Raw genomic sequence first — 21,977 nt, 5'->3', positions numbered from 1 at the left:
TTTCTTTACAGAGAAAAAAAGTTTTGATTTGGTTAATGAATATAACTTCCTCTAATAAGATTGCCAAATATCATGTATATTGTAACAGTAATATCATGCAGCTATAAAGCCTATAAAAAGTGGGCATGCTTTGACTGTTGTGATTTGGAATGTAACAATATCTCCTGTTGGCTCTCTCCTTCCCTGCACCTCTGGCCCCGTCTCCAAGCAGTATTCCACCGAGCTGAAGAAACTGTACTGCCAAATAGCAAAGACATGCCCCATCCAGATCAAGGTGATGACCCCACCTCCTCAGGGAGCTGTCATCCGTGCCATGCCTGTCTACAAGAAAGCTGAACACGTCACTGAAGTGGTGAAGCGTTGCCCCAACCATGAGCTGAGCCGTGAATTCAATGAGGGTAAGGGTGATTAGAATCTGTGTCTCTTTAAATGAGCTCCTTGAAGGTAAAAATCCTGGGAGCCTTTTATTTGGTTCCTGTCTACCTGGTTCAGGCTTCTGCAATCCAATGTCAGCTCAGCCTCCTTTTTGACTGAGTATCTGAGTATAATGACAAATAAATTTGTGGTCTTGCCAGGTGTGGTGGTGCACACCTGAAATCCCAGCAGCTTAGGTGGCTGAGGCAGGGAGAATCAAGAGTTCAAAGCCAATCTCAGCAAAAGCGAGGCACTAAGCATCTCAGACACTTTCTCTAAACAAAATACAAAGTAGGGCTGGGGATGTGGTTCAGTGGCCCAGTGCCCTGAGTTCAATCCCTGGTAACAAAAAAAAAAAAAAAAAAAAAAAAAAAAAAAAAGTGGCTTTTACAGTGTTTAAACTATTTAATTTAATATTAGTGGTTACTGAATTACCTAGACTGGTCTCTCTGCTCCTTACTGCTTCCTTCCTTTTGTTTTATTTTGTTCTGCTTTGTTTTTCTTGCTGTTTTTGTTTTATGAGAGGGTGTAAGCAGAACAGTGTGATAGTTATTCTGCTCAGCCCAGGCTATAGTGTTCTTTAATGTTTGTGCTTTTCCCAGAGTGACTTTCAAGTCTAGATGAGTGGAGAGCTGGAAGGGCAAGAGGGGGCAGGGGGATGGGGAGAAATAATGAACAAAATTAAAGAGAAAATGGGGAAGAAAAAGAAATGAGAAGGAAAATAATGGGTAAGAGGAGTAAGGAGAGGAAACGGAAGATTTAGAACCTAAGATGGGGTAGTCAGATGGAGGACCAGGAGTCAAGGACAAGTTTCTGGAGGACTTCACTTAAGCTCTATGTCCATGTATGCACCACCCCCATCTTCTGAGCACCACAGCTTTGTAGAACCTCTAAGGGTTCCCTTGGATCTGACTTGTGGGAAACTTATTGGAGAAGTAGAAAAGAAAATGGGAGAAAACATAATGAATCATCAAAGCCTAGTGATGGTGCAGAAAGGGTTGGGAGTTGGGATACTTCATGTAAAAATATTAGAAACCAATATTGGCAGGTAGTTAGAATACGTCAATATAGAGCAGGTAATAGAGTAAAATTGCTAAAGGAAGAAAGAGAATGGATAAATTTAAAAGAAGAAAATAAACCCAAAATTCTCTTTCACACAACTCTTCTTCACACATTAGTTCTTAGTTCTTGCCCACATGGCTGCCTTAGCCATGCCTTCACATCTTGCCTTTCGCTTAACAATTTGCATAAAGAACATTCCATGTAGATAGGCTTCATTATCAGTTTACCTAAAATGCTTGTGTTCCATCAAAATGACGATTTAAAAAATATTTTCTCAATTTTTTCACATAATAGTTGTTTTGTTTGGATCAAGATAAATGATGCTGAAGAGCACTTCTTGACCTAGCTTTTTACTTTTATTCAGTAGTTTTCATAGAACAGAACTACAGAGGCAGAAGTTAAGAACAGCTTTGTAGCTGCTAATTCTTGGAGCAGTTTCTTTCTTTTGGAGACTTGCCAACTATTACAATTTTGTAAGACTTTGCCTAGGCTCCTTTTAAAACTTGCTTGCTTTTTCTTGTCTCCAACCTGGGACTCTTTCAACACAGTCTTTCCAGCAAGTTTCTTATCTTTTTAACCAAAGCAAGGCCTAAGATGGAAAAGGAGAAAGAAATAAGCAAAGTGAAGGTCAAGCGTGTCCTTCCAATCTTCTGCTTCTTATTTAGATTTTTTGTTTGATTTCTTGTCCATGCTGGAGATTGAACTCTGGGCATTGCATATACCAAGTAGACGCTCTACCATTGAACTATATCTCCAGTCCTCTTACTTAGTATCTTTGCTATTCAGACTTCGGGATAGCATTGCTTGGTTTTCTTCCATTTTCTATGGAATATGGCAAAATCCCCTCCATGGATGAGGTAATTGATGTGGTCATACAATTTCATAACAGTTTGAATAGTTAACCTTAAACTTCAAAGCAAGGACTGTTCCCTCAGTTAGAGAAGAGCATTACAGCCCTTCCTTCTGCCATCAAGATTGAGATATCCACCTGTGTTAGATATCTAGCAACAGGATCGTTCCTTTTTCAAGCATATATTTTTCCTTTTTCTTTTGGCCACCAGAATGCTATCTATGTGGTTTTGTTTTGTCTTCTTTCTTGTGAGAGTAAGCAAACTAACTGTTTTGTATTTTGTTGTTCTGTAGGACAGATTGCCCCTCCTAGTCATTTGATTCGAGTGGAAGGGAACAGCCATGCCCAATATGTAGAAGACCCCATCACAGGAAGACAGAGTGTGCTGGTACCTTATGAACCACCCCAGGTAAAAAAGAAAAGAAAAAATGATTAACCAACTGACTAAGGTAGTTCTGAAGTGTTAGTTTTGATGACAGAGTATTTCTGGCACTAATTATTTTCTTAGTCCTTATCATCAAATATGCAACTTTTTGTATTCCTTCTGTCTCTCTTTTCCATGTTCCTCCCCTTCATAACTCCTAAATACGTACTGAATTAATTTGGGAACATGGCTCCATACCCGTGTTCCCATTCATGTTCCCATCCAGATAACGATTGAACTGGAAAATGGGTTTACAAATGATATTGTTTTATCCAACTGGCAATTGGTAGTGGACATGCCCCAGTAATGAATGTAAGTATTCTTACACTAGTATATAAATGGGAGTCCCTAAAAGGAATCTCTTAGCTGAAATTCAACTCACCAGAAGGGCAAGTTTATAAATCTGTTGTGTAGAGCAGAGTAGTGGAGTGGAAAGCAACAGGAGGAACTAGACCAAAGTTCTTTGGTTTGCTGTGAGGATCTTTGGCATATGATTCTCTATTCTGGGCTTCAGTTGCCTTAACCGTGAATGAGCACTTTAGACACTTCAGACTATTTTATTTAATTTGGAGGACCTTTGAAGCTCCAGGGTTTTTAGTTATGGGACTGTATAATCAAATCTGTGTCATACTGTTTTGTCTACATAAGAAAAATATCCTTGGAGCAGTGCTGCTGTTTGTGGTGATTTTCTTTTTAGCTCTTCCCTTTCGGGAATATTATTGTATTGAGTATAGCCTATTTGAATTGGGTGATTTGGTTCTGTTTGTATATGAATGGGATTAAAGATCAAAGAGCTGTTAAAGCTTATCTTACCTATGTCTTGTCCAATGTTGCCAACATTAGCTTGCAGCTTTCTAGAAGGCAAAGCCTAGAGGAATTTACAATGGATTTTCAGAGTTTTCCTTCCTAGAAGGAAGCTTCTCCCTTCTTTAGAAATAGAGTTCTTTCAAGAAAGGGAAAACCTGAGAAAAAAAGAACATCAGTTTGAACTACCATTAATACAGATTTTTTCTTTCTCCTGTTCTCAGGTTGGCACTGAATTCACGACAGTCTTATACAATTTCATGTGTAACAGCAGTTGTGTTGGAGGGATGAACCGCCGTCCAATCTTAATCATTGTTACTCTAGAAACCAGAGAGTAAGTGGCATGTGTAGAGCTGTCATTTTACAAACGATCACAGGCAGAGGACAGAGTGAAATTGTCTGTTTTATGATTAACTTTGCATGCGCAGTGGAGAGCTGCCCTTAATTTTGTCCTTTGTGCTTTAGATTCTTGCTGTAAACACTAACTATAAAAGATCACAGAAGGTGAAGACAGAAGAGGGTGGGTAAAAGTAGAAGGGAAAGAAGAGCTGGGAAGGTGTATAAGTTGCTTTATACCTGAATTCTTGACATTTGACTGGAATTGTTTTTGATTAGACAGTGTTTGTTTTCATGTGGCCCCAAGGCATTTAACAGTTTCTTTGAGTAAGTCTGGGCTGCCTAAGGGGATTTTATCCTAAGACATCCACTGGCTTAACTCAAGTTTCCTTCAAAATATGTAGCTAAATACAGCTGTTCTGCTAATGGCTTGGAGGTTCTTTGCAGAACAAATGGAATGTTATTTACTAATATTGCTTGTGGCATAGAAGCACTTTCGTGTTCTGCCAAGTGCTCCAGGTCCTTCCTCAGAGCAGCCACGCGGAACGGGTGGTGAGGGTGCCCATGTGCAGTGGGGACAGAAATGGGAGGACTCCAGGAGGCCTTCAAATTCTCTGACTTTAACCCCTTCCTCTTCTCTTCTCTGATTCCTAGTGGGCAGGTCCTGGGCCGCCGTTGCTTCGAGGCCCGGATCTGTGCTTGCCCAGGAAGAGACAGGAAGGCAGACGAAGACAGCATCAGGAAGCAGCAAGTTTCGGACAGCACAAAGAACGGCGATGGTACGAAGCGCCGTAAGTAGATGTAGTGGCCCGTGGGGTAGGACTGAGTCTTCTCCAGATGTAAGGGTTGGGGTGATGTTGGAGAAGCTGTAGGGTGAGACCTGTGCATGTCAGCAGCAAATATGACTTGAGAGTCGGTGAGAGAAGGCCTAACCTATTGGAGTCACTGAGGTGAATCCCAGGTCTAACACTGTGGCTTTACAAACACAGTCTGTGCCCAGATTTCTTAGTACAAAAGTCCTTAGAAGGTGACCAACACACAGGTAGCAGCAACATCATCTGGAAACTGGAAGGAAATGCAAATTTCTAGGCCTCAGACTTGCTCTATCAACAATTTTGGGTGTGCAGCCTGGCAATTCAAGTGATTCTAATGATATCAAAAGTTTGAGATCCAGTATCTAGCCTGTTGGTATCAATTTATCTTCCTACTATTAAGCATGAAGCCTAAAATAGCACTGCCCATGTCATGACTATGAGAACAATAATATTTGTGGACAAATTTTGCCAAGCATAGTATGGGGCTCTGTAGATTTCGGTCACATTGAGTCTTGACTTCACATATATGACCCTCTTGGGGCCTCAGTAATTTCACGTTTTCAAACTTGTTTTTTAATCATTGGAAGCTTTTTAACAAATAAATATTTCAAGGAACCTATAATGTAGAATCAATGAAAGCAGAGCTATTCAGGCTGAAGGGATGGTCGACAGCTCCATGGTCTACCTGCAGCCACTGCATAGAGTCCTAGAACTCAAAATGACAGGGTTTGAAAACCAATGACCCCCATGTGTTTGTCACTTGTGGTAAAATTTGATTCTAGAAGGTATGCTTGCATAAGCTGGATAGCACTACAAGTATTTTAAAGTATACCAGTACACTATGACTTATTTTATTAAAAAGGGTTTAATCATCACTGATTAGTATCTGAAAAAATTTAAAAATTGTATTATACTTTACAAACAAATTCACCACCATCAACTTCTGTTTAGTATGATATGCTTTTTCTATGGAGCTCTCCCTTTTTCTGCTCTTTCCTCAAAAAATCGTATATATGATATAGATAGATAAATATTTCCATTCTAAATGTACTCTTTAGCCTGCCTGATGGCATAGTTCCTAACTCTTCCCTAAGTACTCTATCTATAAATTAATGATTTCAAGTAAGAATAGACTGATTTTTGGTAGAAGGATAGTCTCTGTCCACTGGATCCTGGATGGGTATCACTTTTAATTTTGGGAAACTTAGGAATTGATCACCCATTAATTCCCTCACTTTACCATTAGCAAGACAGTCTATGTAACATTCATTTGCCTCTTTAGGAAATAAATGACCTAAAATATGAAATGCAGAAGTGATTCTTCTTTTTTTTCCTAATAACTCTTTACAGACACACACAAATGAGCAAAGCAGAGGTTTCTTGCCTCATAACTTAAGCTAAAGGACATTTCCCAGCATCCTGAATTTCCTTCTTTCACTTATTGCTTCCAACCTTTCCCTACCCCATTATTGGTAAAATTTCATTTAATGTAAAAGTAACCATCACCAATTAAATGGATGCTTAGGACCAATGTCATGGGTGTTGCTGGAGCTACATGTTTGTTCAGCATGTGTTATTAAATGTTATGAATATTAATATTAATAACTCAATATGTTTAATGTATGTCATTTGCTTCACAAATGTTCCCAGGATGAAATTTGCCTTTTTCTTCCACCAGCTTTTCGTCAGAACACACATGGCATCCAGATGACATCCATCAAGAAACGAAGATCCCCAGATGATGAGCTGTTATATCTACCAGTGAGTCTCCTGTGGATGTTCATGATTGCCTTATTTTACCAATCTCCTACCGAGATTTTACTAATGATAGTCGTCCAATTATCTATGGTGGTGAGATAGAAGCTATCTTAGTCAATTTGGAGCTGCAACAAGGTAACATAGCTGAGATGGCTTATGAATAACAGAAATTTATTACTCACTCTTTTGGAGATCAGAAGTCTAAAATCAAAGTGCCAGCCTGTCAAGCTCTGGAAAGGGCCCTCTTGAGTTGCAAACTGCCTTCATCTCATGGCCCACAGGTGTACAGAAGGCCAGAGAGCTCTCCAGAGTCTCTTTCATGAGGGCACTAATCTTCATGAAGGTTCCACTTAAGTGATCTATATACCCTACCAAAGACCCCACATCTTAATATCACTTTGAGGGTTAGGGTATGAAGTTTATGGACAGACATAAATGTTCAGTCCATAATGTGTAGGGGGAGGTATCAAAATAAAGCAAAAAGAATATATCTATTTTTTTAAAATTCAAGAAATTACCCTTCTCCTTCATAGTTGAAATATTTTAATAGCATGAGCTTCTCTACTTATCTTCTCTCCCAAACAATGATACCCTCCTAACAATATTTTTGTATCCCAAGTATTTAAAATAAACTTGTACTTTATTGTCTGTGAATGATAAGACAAGACAGTGTGGACATAACAATTTAGTATGCAAATTTTGTCAGAAAAAGTTCACAAAGTTGAAATATAGCAATTATAGAATTAAGAAATCACATATTGAATGTGATTCCTTATTTTTTATTGAGACATAATATTTGTACTTCTTTAAGGGGTACATTATAATTGGATACATTGTGTACAATGCATAATGTTCAAATCAGGGTAATAAGCACTCCATTTCCTCAAGCATTAATCATTTCTAGGTGTTGGGAACTTTCGTTTTCTTTTTGGGGAGTGTAATATTGAAAGCCAAGCAACTAGGTACAGTGAGTACACACATGTAATCCCAGATACTGGGGAAGCTCAGGCAGGAGGATCACAAGTTCAAAGCCAGCCTGGGCAATTTAGCAAGATTGTTCAAAATAAAATGAAAAGAACCACGGATATGGCTCAGTGGTATGGTACCTCTGAGTTTAATCACTAGTACCAGAAAAAAACAAACAAACAAACAAAAAAACACAAAACAGTCTAGCAAGGCAGAATCTTCAATTATATGTGAATAGTCAGAGGCTTGGCCCAGTTCTCAGGGTCACTAATAACCTTACTTAATTAGATTATGGTTGTAGTTCATTGAATTTCTACTATCTTAGGTCTTTGTCATCTAGAGTGGCAATAAATTTTGGTGCTCACTATAATCCTAAATGCCATCTAAGTGACATGAGACAGGCAAGCTGGGCCAAGAGAGCCTCTGCGAGCTGCCGCCCTGGGATCTAAGCTAAAGCCACTCAACAGGTTTAGGTGTGTCACATCTTGCTCCACACCTTCCCTGGGTCCTGGCCCTTGGGCAACAGACAACCAGTCAACCAATCAACCAGTCAAACATCGAATCAGCTGAGCTTCTCAGTGTCTTGTTTCTCAAGCTACTTATGGCAATGGATTTGTGACTTTTAGGTAAAGCATTACCCTGATATACTAAATATCCCAAAATACTTACTATTTTCAGCCTATAACATGGGAATTCTCTGAAAAGTTAGTGAAATTTTAATTTAGGAAGTACCCTGTAATGGATTACATGTTGAAATTTGGGAAAATAAGCAAAATTTAAGTGCATGTGTGGGTGGGGGTAACAAGTCTATCAATTCAGCATGTGTTTCGTGGTATTCATTAAGGGAGAAATGGGCCAGACCTTGGGCAATTAGAGAGCAGGAGGACACAGTTCTTGCCTTCAGAGAGCTAGTCTTCCACTGAGCACATGGGCAGTTACAAAGTAATGAGATACATGCCTCAGTGGAGTGAGGCTGGAGCTATGGATGCACAGGAAGAAATCAGGTTGCAGACCAAAAGAGGAAGGGCAGGCAAAGCTGCTCAGTGAAGGGCCCCCAGGGCTGGGATTTAACCCAGCACAAGGGAGAGAGCCTCCTTCCATTTTCAAATTCTGGTCAATTCTGCACTGTGTGCTCAGGTTCCCCAACCTGAGTTGAAGCAGGCAAAGTACCTAGCAATGTCAATTGAAATAGGCACTCACACTCAGGACCCCGCTCACCTCGTCCTGTTCCTGGCCTTTGTCTTAACATTTTTAAGCTTTAAGAGCTTCTTTTAAAAGGAAGCACATTTTGTCTCTGCTGAAAACTTTTCGTTCTTCCAGAGTTGATTCTTATTTCTTGTGGTAGTTATGTTTTATGAAGTTGTTATGAAAACTATATTTATGAATAGTTAACCATTGCTCCTAGGGGAAATAAAAGATTAGGTTCCTGTGAATCTCTGGTCCCAACATCACATCAACAGATCAGTACATAACCAGGTGTTACATGTGTTTCTGTATAAAGACATCCTATTTAATATATACTTTGACTCATTAACATTGAATTCCTGGCCCCCAGCACTATAATTGATGCCTGGAATGAAGTTTATCTAACACAAGTATTTTCTCCATAAAGCACAGCATGGCCTTGCACATAGGGACATAAAACAGCCCTTTAGCATTGTATTAGGGACATTTAATACAGCAAAATTACCAACAAAAAGAACAAAAATGTGAAATCTATGCTACTAAACAGACCACGAAAAGGACACTGTTTGCAACATGAGAGCAGCAACAAGAAGGCAGTCCTTCTCCTTGTTCACCCCCAGCTGGGAACAAGCACAGGTGACGCAAGTTTTTCATCACCATGCGTGTCTGTGAATGACCAGTGCAAGTGCCAAGAGTATTGATTTTCATGTCACACATAAATGTTAATAAGCAGGTGAAGTTACAAATACAGAATCCATGCATAAGGAAAACTGACTGCATTTCTAACAGTTCTACAGTTCTTCATTGTCCCATCTTTCCTTCTTCTCCCTTACATAGGTGAGGGGCCGAGAGACTTATGAAATGCTGTTGAAGATCAAAGAGTCCCTGGAGCTGATGCAGTACCTTCCTCAGCACACGATTGAAACATACAGGCAGCAGCAGCAGCAACAGCACCAACACTTACTTCAGAAACAGTGAGTATGTCCATCTGTCATTCAAGGAGGCATGGGCAAGCGTGACTGCTTATGTACACCAGCAATAGAATGTTGATGGGCAGTGTAGCAGATCATAATAGCTTCAGATGAGGTGTTGTGGCACTTATTTTTCAGTTTGAGCTTTCTGTGTGCCTTATCGTAACCTTCTCTTTGACAAGTTTTGTCTATGTTTTGAAATTAAAAACAGAAACTCATACTAACAGAGTTACTAATGCTTGATTATAGTAATAACATGTATATTTAAAAACATAAAATCTTATTTCATCCTGATGGATTTTTTGTTCATCTCCTGAAATGCACAATCCATTTTTAGGAACACTACCATAGACTTTAGAGAGTGAAGAACTTTTAGTACACCATGACTTGTATGAATGGATTGTGGAGAAGGATTCTGAGACCCACTGTATGTTCCTTGGGAAAATGTCCCAAGTGCAGAAGGACAGTGTAATACCATGTGGCCATGTTTGAGCATCCTTGCTCTAGACTGTCTTCTAGCACCACGTTTTTATATGAGCAGGAGAGATTAGCATATACACATAGCCAATTTATGTATTAAGTTCCACCTTGACTCTTGGATCTTTGATGATGTTAATTTTTTATGACTAACAAGAATAGAATAACTCTTATGAAAAGTTGACCAATCAGGACTCTCTTTACACTTACCTTTTAGTGATTAAGAATAATCACTTAATTGAATGTGTGCTAGAAGTATTGACAGAGTTTCTATAGATAAATGAACATAGATAGATAGATAGAATATATATATTCTAACTAAAACTTTATGGGTCCTGAATTTTTGAATTTCATATTTTTACCACATGACATATATATATGCACATTTGAGAAACCCAAACATTTAATGTTTTAGGCAAAAATAAATGAAGCCAAAATTACCTTTTTAAGGCAAAGATGACCTTTTAAATAAAGGGTAAATGAACAATCAATAATAGTTTTCTCTGATGTTATTAGCTATTACAGGAATATGATAAGTATAATGAAAAGGACTCCTTATTCTTTCTTTAATAAATATGAATGTGGTTGAGGTGTCTGGAGTACAGCTCTGATAGACAGGAGGCACTTGCTGAGTATCCATTGTCTTCAGTGTGTGGGGAACAGCAGGAGGATAAGAAACACTCATGCTCTCTCTTCAAAGGACTTTAAGCTATTTGAGCATTTAATACACTTTCTGGCTGGAAGGGATTTCATCATTTACTTTCAGTATGAAAGTTTTGCATTTCATAGCTATATGGTGTTTTACATAAGGCTGATCAGGATGTTTAATCAGGTGGTTCCTTGGAGACTATATTCCAATGGAGAATTAGAGCTTGGGGTTGCAAACAGAATTCCTATTGCCAATCATATGGCTTTTGGGGGTATCAGATGGAAATATATGTTAATATATTCAAGTGCAAAATCAGTTTAGTTCTTATAAAATCATACAACAGGGATCAAATAAACAGAGAACTGAAACATCATTTACAGACCCAGAAGGGATAAGTCCCTTCCCCAAGACACATGTATCTTGGAATTATAAAATGTCCCAAATTGCTTTTGGTTCACTCTGGAACAGAGTATAGTGACATGTCATGCTGTACTAGTTGTTTTGTGCTACCGTTTCCTTTTTGTTTCTTTGTTTGTTTACTCCAGATAATAGGGAAGGTTCTGACCATTTAGCACAGGGATTGGTAAACATTATTTATGTAGAGCACTGTTAGGAGTTAGTTCATATAGTTTAGTTTATATAGTTTAGTTCATATAGTCTCTTGCAACTGCTTGGTTTTGCTCTTGTAGCAGAAAAGTAGCTACAAATAATACATGAATGAATGAGATGGCTGTTACCATAAAACTTTATTTATGGGTCTTGAATTTTGAATTTCATATTTTTACTACATGACATGAAGAGTACTCTTTAAATATTACCCAGTTGAAAAATCTAAAATCCATTGTTACCTTATGCGCCAGATTTGACCCATTTTCTATAGTTTGCCAAGCACTCTGATAGATAAATAAGTGGCCCCTCTTCCATTGCTTCTTGAAGTGCAGTTTTTATTGCATATGTGTATTCAGGAGCTAGTATGTATATTGTCAGCTATTAAAAGGTTTTAGAAAATCCTAATGTGAGTTTTAAAATGACATTACCTTAACTAACAAAAACTACAGTAGCCTATAACTGAGATCTCTGTGTGTGTATGTACATACGTATGTGTATATGTATGTGTGTGTGTGTGTGTGTGTGTGTGATCTTAGAAAGTGAGGCCTGTCTATCCAAATATAAAATGGGTAATAACACCGGTTCCTTTATCAGATAAGACTATAATAGTTGACTTGATCACACAAGTGTTTGCTGAAGATCTGCTACGTGAAAGCATTAAGATAGAAATGAGAAAAATGGAGCTCATGCCTTCTCGTGGTTTACAATTCAGTGGTGCCTTCCAAACCAAAATTCCTTTTGAATTTGAAGAGAGCTCTGGAAATTTATTCTCAGCATTGTGTAAATTAATATGACAATTTAAAATAGCCTGTATAGATTATACAAGAGAAGGGATAGTAGAATGTCTTTATTTTAGAGATTTCACAATCCAGTAGGATTGACATCAATCAGGGACAGATGCTATTTGTGTTGTTTACATGGTATACTTGAAAATACATAGCCTGTATCCCTACACAATGAGTTTTCCCCATGATTGTTGTCTGATTGGCTTGCTCCAAAGGGAACTTTTTTTATTATATATGTTTTATAAAATGATCTATTTCATCAGAGAAGAAAATGCATTGTGCCCATAAAATTAGCTCAAAAGATTTTAGGAACATATTTGCACCTTTTTGCACACATAACCACAGATAATAGTGGGGAATTAATAGCTTGTAGTTTTCCGGGTTGTTCATTTGAAAGTATGATACGCATGGTTTTGAGTTGTTATCTTATAGCTGTGATAACTTATGCATGGAAATCTAACTACAAAATGAAATCTTTGCAAAATATAGACATTTGGTCTAATTATTCCTTTGTAACATTATACATACTTGGGTCCCAGTGACTGATAGGCATCTATATAAATTCTCCAGTTGCTTTATTTTTCAGCTCTTTAATTTTCATGCAAATCTTCATGAAAGACCATGAATGACTAGACAAAGAAAAATGGAAATCTAATTTTCTGGCAATAAAGTTAAAAGAGTAAATCAGCTTGGAAAATGCCTGTCATAGCTCAACATTTCCTTTCCAAAACATAGTATCAATTTTATTCTGGTAAGGAATCAATTTTATATTTTTCTTTATACTAGAAAGAAAATTTGTGGAAAGGGAATACACTTTCTACAAGGTGGCAGTAAAATATTTCCACTTTAATTACTTCTATTGCTTTCCCACTGTGTATTTTCTCTCTGCTTGCTTTTCATTTGTGCATGGTTTTCCTTTTTTATAAATTCCTTCACAATTACCTTCATGATCATAGGTTTTAGGAAAGATAGATTTTATACTGAGTTGCTGTGAGTCAAATTGTTACAGACAGATAAAAGTAGGCTTTCCATTTTTTAAGAAGAAATTTGATTTTCGTTAACTTGCCCATATTGGTATAAATACAGGCCATTATGTTTATAGAAGACTGATTCTAATGAGAGGACAAAGTGGAGCCCATTTTTGTGCTAGACTCCTTGTCTTTGTATTTCTAAGGGGCATTAACTCATAGCAAAACAGCTCACAAGCTGCTTGACACCTATTCGGCAGTCTTTTGACTTTTATATCTCAGACTTGTGCTATTTCTTTTTTATTCTTTTCTGTAGCTGACCTTCCTTCTTAGCTTCCACTGTTCTCAGGACAACGTGACTGTTAGAGCTTTGCTTAGCCTAACTCTTGCTTTCCTCTGGAAAATTTCTTTTCTAGTTTCTATGGGATAAATTCCATTTAAATCTAAATACAAATCTGAGACATCCTGAGGTGCACTTTGAGTTTCCTTCTCTTTCAGGGTCACTCAATGATGGTGCCTCATTAGTAACACAAGTCAGAGTATATTGCAACAGAGCAGGATTGGCCAGAGCCCAGTTCCACCCCTTTGCAGCACAAGTAGGAAAACTGAGGCCCAATAAACTACATCTGTGATTTCATAGCCAATTCATAATACAGTTAAGACTGAATCAAATTTAGAACATAGAGCTCTTTATAATGGTTTGGTCTGTTTCACTAGTTCAGTGAGTTGTAATACTATAACTAAAGCAAGTATCAATTCCCATTTTGGAGTCTCTGTTATATGTCAGTTGAGATTTTATTCGTGCGGTTTTGATTTAAAGGTGTAACTCTTTAAGCTCATTTGTCTATGGTTATCTTCAAGAGTACTAATATTTTTTTCTACAGCTCCATGTATCCATGTTGTGAGAAGTAAGAAATATTTTAAAGGCTATTAACATGAGTGAAAACCAAAGACATAAATATGTAAATAAATAGAAGTTATTAGTGCTATGTTTCTATATTTGGCTAGACATCCCCCACATTCACAGAATATTTGTTTGAAATTGCTATCCTTACAGATGAAAAAAAAAAAAAAACATAAATATTGGCAGTTTCACATGGCTCAACCTGATAGCTGTAGTGAAAATGCACAGGATTTTACAGAATACGCAGTGTTACTTTTGAACTTCATAACTATGCTTTCAAGGCTGAGGTTTATTAGCTCTGAATTGGTTATGAAGAAAAAAACTCAAAGATTAATAAAATGCAGATTACATCACTCCTCTGCATTGCACATCCCATCCTAGGATGCTCTCAGTTCTAGGTCTTAAGGTTGAAACTCCTATGGTCTATAATCTCTTATCATGATTGCATACCACCTTGATTGTTGCTTGCTGTCCCATGCTGCTGCATGCTGTTTGCTGAGAGAGAAGCACCAAACCTTAATATCCAAACAAGGAGTCAGAGCTCTGGTTCTTTAGTTGGCAATAAGTTGCTTCCACGCCAATTTGTATTTTGGCAGATTTTGTTGAGATAGTACCGGGTTTTGATGGTTTACTAGTTCTCAGTGCTAACTAAGTAAAAATGGCTTTGTTCCTCTGAAAGGAGTAAACAAGTAGGATTCAAAAAGCCAGTCTGGGAAATAGTTCCCGAACAGTTCATGGAGTTGCACAACCTTTAGTAAAATAAAAGACCTTGTTCCTGGCATCCTTGTGGCACAATTGATTTCTTAATTATGCAAAAGTTGCTGTCATGAATTTGATATACGCATTTATAGGCCAAGTTTGTGACTGAAAGGATTAAGGTATTTATCCATCTCAATCTGGGCACCATACAAAATTCTCATTAATAGTTCACAAACGGATGACGACACAACCCCCATACTGAGATAAGATCACATTTCTTCATACTTCATCGTTTGGCTAGACATGAACAGTAATGAAGTATAATAATTGGGCAGATGACATTTTGTGAAAGCTTAAAGTTTATTCTTGTTTCTGCACTCCCTTTTTCAATTAGTTGAGTCCAGTAACCCTTATGCCAAGCATTGTATGAAGCACTGTGACCTACCCTGTATCCAGAACTCTCAAATGAATCCGCTTTTGGAACCCGTTAAAAATACATATGCCTGGATCCCAACTTGGTCTCAGAAATGATCTGAGAAATGCAGTTTTTTTTTTAATAAGTTCCACAGATGATTCAGACATATACGCATGGCTACCTACTACAGCCCTACCTCATTTCTTCTTCATAAAATTCTTGAAAAGGAGAAATTTCTGGATAATATAAAGGAGGAAAATTAGGAAGGAACAAAAATCCCTTTGCAGGCATTCTATCCTGTCTGTACTGTGATCATGAAGGTGTGAGGAGAGTGTTTCTGCATTCATTGGATTTGGATATGTGAAGTTTTAAGCCTTCATCTTTTCTTTTCTCTGGTTCCTCTCTGCAGTCTCCTTTCAGCCTGCCTCAGGAATGAACTTGTGGAGCCCCGGAGAGAAACTCCGAAACAATCTGACGTCTTCTTTAGACATTCCAACCCCCAAAACCGATCAGTGTACCCATAGAGCTGTGTCTCTGTATTTCAATTGTGTGTTTGTTGGGTTTCCATGTGTGTATATGTGTTTGTATCCAGCCTTTGAAAACAGAACTTGAAGACACTTTGGCTTAGAGACCCAACTGCTCAAAGGCACACAGCCACTAGTGAGAAAATCTTTTGAAGGGACTCAAAACTTTAAAGAAAGGACGCTTTCTGCAGATTTTGTATCCTTAGATCTGACATTGGTCAGACAGGAACCACTGTGTATGTCCGTGAGATTTCTGTTGTTTCCTGGGAGGGAGGGGTTAAGCCGAAGAGGGGCCATTAGGATGTTTATTGGAACCCTTTTCTTTTCCCTTCCCTTGTGTTTCTCAAACTCATTATGAAGCTTTTGAGCAGGTCTCAAACTTAAGATGTCTTTTTAAGAAAAGGAGACAAAAATTGTTATTGTCTGTACATAGGTAATGCATTGGCGGCTGAGGGACTCAGTCAGGCCCTTTTAATGCTGGTCATGCAGTTATATTGCAAATAGTAACAATTTAGGGCACCATGTGCACTGCTGGGCAGAGAGGTGATGATCACCTTAAGTAGCCTACGTTGAGGGCAAGGTGGGTGCTCTTTTCCTCTTTTTGAGAACTTGCATTTTTAGTATCCTCTCCTCATGTACAGGTAGAAAGTTCCTCAGTGCTCTGTCAGAGTTTTCTCTGCACCGTAGGTCACCATCTGATACGATAGTGTTGTTTGCACACGAAACCCTAAAGACTTAACCCCTGAATTGTTGTTTAGACCCATGGCAGGTAAACTAGCTTTGTGGTTGGTTTTAATAGGAAGGTAAAGCCACCCAGAAATATTGCCCCAAGTACTTGTTTACCATTATGCAATGTCCAAAATGGAATTCAGATTCCTCTTACCAAATCTAAGATTCATTTATTTAACTGGGGCTCCTGGTTCTCAATCCTACCCACTATAAAATCTGCCAGGGTACTGACTATGCTCAGTGTCATTTATCCAGGAGAGAGATGTTTTGTTTAACAGATGTCCAAGCAGACATGTTAAAATCAATATTTCTGGTCTATAAGTTACAGAGAAAAAAATAGATGATTTTTTTTGCTTTCATTATTTGTTTTCTGACTCAAAGAGTTGAGAATCTGTTTCTTTCCATATTAAGATATAGTGTAAAGGCTTTACCCATCCTCCCCCATCTTCCCACAGGTCACTAGCACTTCAATCTGTCACCAAGACAATGATTTCTTGTTATTGAGGTTGTTGCTTTATGGATGTGTGATTTTAATTTTCAATAAACTTTTGCATCTTGGTTTATCTTGCAGTTTTTGTTTCTGTCTCTCTTGACTTTTTTTCCCTTAAATACTAGAATACATAAAAGCTTGAAGTACCATGAGTTAGGGCCAAAGAATGAGTGTAATAGAACCATCACTTTGGTCCTGTCTATAATTCTTGCATATGTATTTAGTATTTTTACTTAAGGTACTCTGTATTAAAGTCATCAACCTGAAAAATTAATTACAATGTCTAAAGTAGCTTAAAAATATTTCGGTCCTCTAAATGTTTAATTTCATTCTGGTGGGTCCACAGTATTGTTTATTGACATCTCTGAACAAGCCTCAAATTGTCTTCCATTGGCAAATTTTCTAAAATGAATTTAAATTAAGACCCAGCGTGACATAAGCATTAGCAAATATTTGGCCAGAAATCTGTTGTAGGACCTATTGTCTTTGCTTTGAGTAATTGCTTTTAAAACTACAAAAGAAGTTGTTCTAAATGAAACTAATCTAGTAGATTAGATAAATTCTTGAGAAATTATAGCTTTATGTTTGAGATAAAAGTATGTTACTAAAAGCAGATGTTACATTTGCAAAGAGTTTTCAGTTTGTCTTATAACTTCAATTCACAAATCCCTTAAAAGATTGGTAAGTATGTTTGCCTTTTTTTTAACATTTGCTTTTTCTTTTAATTTTATGTAAGTTTTTGATATGTTTTTAGTCAATTTTATATAAATGCACATATTTAAAACCATGAAACATATTTGAAAGAAACGTTGACCAGCTAGGGAATCAATTTTGCACTTGTCTGTACAAGAGGGGTTGCTGGGTTAGAGGGGTCACCGGCAGGACAATACTGGGGCAAATGTAGAGAGGTCCCATTCCTTTTCTGAGGGCATATCTCCCCCATATCTTCCTCAAATTATATGGGGTATTCTTCTCAACATTTGTTATTTCCCTCCCTTCTCATATTATAAGAAATAGTTTAGAAAAAAATAAATTTTCCCCAAGGTATCATCAAACTGTTCTACTGAGACGCTTTTTTTTTCCCATTAGTAATGGAAAGTCAAAAGAAAAAAATCTTGTATAATTCTCGGCTTCTTTTGAAAGTTAAAAAAAATGTAGCTGTGGCTTATCAGGAGTTTTGACATTCACCACATAGACAATCACTAGAGTTGGAATGAGGAAATATAATCCTGAGTGATGGAAAACCAAAAGTTCTGAAATTCTGAATTTTATTCTTAGCACAGAAGCTGATTTTGTCAGAGTAAAGAACTGGGGTGAGGCTTCACTAGGATTTTTCCTCAAAACTAGACATATATGAGATATAACTTTCAATATCTCCATAACACTGAGTTCTTAGAAATATTTAGTGAGATCCCAGAGAAAACAATGTCAGGCCTAAACCATGTTATTTTTTCTGACATGTTATTTTTTCTCACTTTATTTTATTTTTTGCTTTTGGTTGGAATGATGGGAACACAGTGAAGTAGACGTGAGAAAACTAACACTGCACAGGTCCTATTTTCTCAAATGCTTTTCTTTCTCTTTAATTTTTCCAGAAATTTGGGGGACTATTTGACAAGGACCATGACATCATATTTATAGTGGAAAAAAATATGGTTGTTCTTTCATGCCCTGTAAATTAACCATGAATTTATTCAGACTCGCTCCTTTTTCCTGAGTATGCAGTGGTTATTAACGAGATCCTTCTATTTCAGACACTGTGAGTTTGTTAATAAACAGATTATCCTGATAGTCTGTGGTTTTAAAGCTCACTTGTACATTATAGGGAATGCATTCAGAATTTCCCTCAATCATTTGCTCACCCTGATTTCTGAATTTGTTCAATGAAAAAATTCTCTGTGACCTCTGGCCAGTTCTATTAATTCCTAAATTGTTCCCTTCCATTATTACAGGGTTCACCATTTAGGGTTAAAGTGACTTTTCACTTCTTAGAGTGAAAAGAACCAGTGTTCCTTGAGTGCCAACAAATCACTGCACACCTTACCTGACCTCCTTCAATCTTAATAATAAACCTTCCAGAGTGAGTCTCGTGCCTCTTCTAAAGACTAAGAAAATGCAACTTGGGAGACACTTGTGTAACCTCCAAAGTCAATTCACCTGTGTCAGATCCAGGTGACCTAGATATTTCGACAGACTCCAAAATCCACCTTCCTTCTTTTTCACCTGTGGTTTCTGATCTACCTTTGTCAAATTAAGTATATTATGACAATAAATCACAAATGTACTAATAAAATACTAAAAAATAATTAAAACAAGGGAGAGGGATTTGTAACAGGATGTAGAAAGTGGCATTTACTACAGGGTGAATGCAAATCTTATAAATATGCTTTTATTTTCCTAATTGTGGTTCAAACAAGGTTTCTGTAAGTTCTTGTTGTACATAAGTTCTTGGATGTTTTGGAGAAGGGGAGACAGAAGGAGGTCTCTTTTGGTTAGAGAGGCCCAACCTGCATCTGGGAAAATGGGTCACCTAACATCTTAGGTACTTTATAGTGAGCAAAGACAGTGAAGAAGCAACTGGCAAAAGTTCTCTTCACTTCCCTGCCCTGTGCTTTTCTATACTTTAGTGTGGACTTACAGAAGTTCCTGCATAGGTTTAAATGTGCTGGTTCTTCTGCCAGGCTCCTGCACAGGCATGGAGTGGATTAGGAAGTACTTGGTGGCAGTTGGAGTGGCTCTGTTGTAGTAACCTGCTTTGGTCCCTGTCTATGTTAGTCTCCCACATTTCTCTTACCACTTAACCCATTTCTTGATCCTGTAACCTATTGCCCATACTTCTCAGGGAGGTGTCATAGAATGAAAACAAACAAAAGCTCTTGAACAAGACTCCAGGAGACCTACTTTACCTGTAACCCATCCATTCAGCAATGTGCAACCTTGCCACATTTTTTTTCCTCTTAAATCCTCACACTTGCTTTTCTCTGTTAAAAAGTAATAATCATTTCTGCCCATCCCTGCCCGCCATATGTGACGTGTATCCACAGGAATGTTGTCATAGTCATTGAGAACGTGTATGAAAGAGAGCAATCTGAAGTAGCATGAATTAAGAGGACTTATTACATCAAGACCTGTTTATACAATTTGGACCTATAATTGTGGGTACAAGAGAAGAGCTAAAGAAAAAAAATTAGTGTCTTCCTACCTTAAAGTCAGTGATTGTAAAATGTAGTGGATTTGTTAATTTTTCATGAGAATGCTAATTTAATGCAAATGAATGTATAGCATATTGTTTACATTACCCTGGCTGTGGCTCTTCAGCAATAGGGAATGGGGGCTTTCTTGGTTACACATAATTGTAGAGGACACATGATGGGATTTTCAAAGACTACCACCCCCCTATTACACTGAAGTGCTTAGAGACATTTTTTAAATTTTTTTTTCAAACATTGTGCTCTGCTTGTTTGAAACCTGGTTTCATTTACAAAGCCTCTAAATTTTGTATCACGTATTTATGCAGTATACCTCAGAGACATTTTTAAAAATTTGTCCTTTAATATAAATATGGCTAATGCAAGAAGGAGGAAAATAGGAACCAAATAATACATATTGTTTGAGGAATGTTAAAGGGGAATTTTTCCAACTACAGGTTAGAAATATGCTTTAAGTCAAACTTTGTTGTATAGTCAAAATAATTACTTGCTATAAATGCTGTGATCTAAATAACTGTTTTTCTATTCTTTTTCAGTTCTTTTCATAGCCCTCCATGGTAGGATGGATTATTTTCCCCATGTAACTGCTATTTTATGAGCATCTCAGAAATGAAGCCTGTTTCTCTTTAGCTTTCCAAGCTTTAACATCTAATGCAGACATTAGATGTTAGCATGGGTACACACATGTGATTGTAGTTTATAGTTTTCCGTTAAAGAAACAAAGTCTAGGTTGTTAATTAGTAGCTTGCATAGGGACTATAGCTTCCTAATGTATCTGAAGGGGGCTAAAATTTGGATTATCTGATCCTCATTCTATACCTCCTGCATAGAAAGGCTGTTGGCATTGCAGCAGGTCCTCACATGGCCCATGAACCTCTCGGCTGAGAAAGCATGCTTCCAACCTGGGGCCTGGGTATGCTGGTAGGATGTGCTTCCAAATGTCCTATTTGATTGGCTTTGCAGTTATATTCTGTATATCCCAATAGACCTACAAAGCTACAGATGAAGTGCCTGAGCTACAATCTGAGCTTTGCATCTCCATGTCTTTCATCAGCCTTTGTATCTTTTCTGAATTCTTTTCCCTTACTGTTTTTCAAACTTGTTTGAGTTGAAGACAGATAGAGAAGGAGAATGGAGGAAATACTAAGGACAAAAGGAGGATGCTGTTATTTTCCCTCTCACAAAGGAGATACTTCATAAAGATATTACACTTTATACCCTCCACATTCAGGGAAAACATAATTTGGTGGGAGCTTTGCATTCCTTCCCTTGTCTTGGAAATATTCTCTTCTGGAAACACAAATAACTTCTTATCATCAGTCTTGGAAGAACAATTTTCAAGCATATGGTTTGCGGCCATGTTTTAATCTAAGACCTGTTGGAAATGACCAGTCCCATGCTGACCATGGTTCCCATGTTTGTGTTCCTAGGACCTCGATGCAGTCTCAGACTTCATATGGTAACAGCTCCCCACCTCTGAACAAAATGAACAGCATGAACAAGCTGCCTTCTGTGAGCCAGCTGATCAATCCCCAGCAGCGCAACGCCCTAACCCCCACCACCATTCCAGATGGCATGGGAGCCAACAGTAAGCATCTTCTATTGCTGTAGCTGAAGGACCAAAGGGCTAGTACAGGGGAAGACTGCTCCGGTTGGGGAAGAGGCTTTCTCCTAAGCCAAGCCAGAGGCACAGTGGGACAGGTCAGACCAAAGTTGAGTAACATGACTTTTCTGCAGAATCACCTCTCACTTGGAGATATATATTACATAACACACTGGTAGAGATGCAGGAGGCTAATCCTTCAGTAGGGATGAAGATCTCTATGAGGGATACAGTGCACTTCCTGCCAACATGGATGGAAATCCATCTTCCCGCCATCTTTGAGCTTGAATGTGTCCCGTATGTGGGAAGTAGCATGATGTGGTAGACTTAA

General features: G+C 37.9%; 1 protein-coding gene across 6 annotated transcripts in view; it reads left to right on the top strand.

Moving 5' to 3' along the window:
* The window catches only part of Tp63 (tumor protein p63), a 218,491-nt gene that overhangs the window by 187,158 nt on the left and 9,356 nt on the right, over positions 1 to 21,977 (top strand). For 4 of the 6 annotated variants that reach the window (XM_046462639.2, XM_046462640.2, XM_058585061.1 and 1 more), the window contains 7 exons: positions 212 to 398; positions 2,620 to 2,735; positions 3,779 to 3,888; positions 4,545 to 4,681; positions 6,384 to 6,466; positions 9,452 to 9,588; positions 21,474 to 21,631. In XM_046462639.2, coding sequence (XP_046318595.1) covers positions 212 to 398; positions 2,620 to 2,735; positions 3,779 to 3,888; positions 4,545 to 4,681; positions 6,384 to 6,466; positions 9,452 to 9,588; positions 21,474 to 21,631 — 928 coding nt within the window. The remainder of the gene's footprint in view (positions 1 to 211; positions 399 to 2,619; positions 2,736 to 3,778; positions 3,889 to 4,544; positions 4,682 to 6,383; positions 6,467 to 9,451; positions 9,589 to 21,473; positions 21,632 to 21,977) is intronic. The other 2 variants (XM_058585060.1, XM_058585063.1) reach the window with 1 other exon arrangement.

Source organism: Marmota monax, unplaced genomic scaffold, assembly GCF_021218885.2.
Source record: "Marmota monax isolate L192 unplaced genomic scaffold, Marmota_monax_Labrador192_F-V1.1 WCK01_AAM20220418_F8-fsc00100, whole genome shotgun sequence".
Classification (NCBI taxonomy): domain Eukaryota; kingdom Metazoa; phylum Chordata; class Mammalia; order Rodentia; family Sciuridae; genus Marmota; species Marmota monax.
This window is presented reverse-complemented; position numbering and strand designations above follow the sequence as displayed.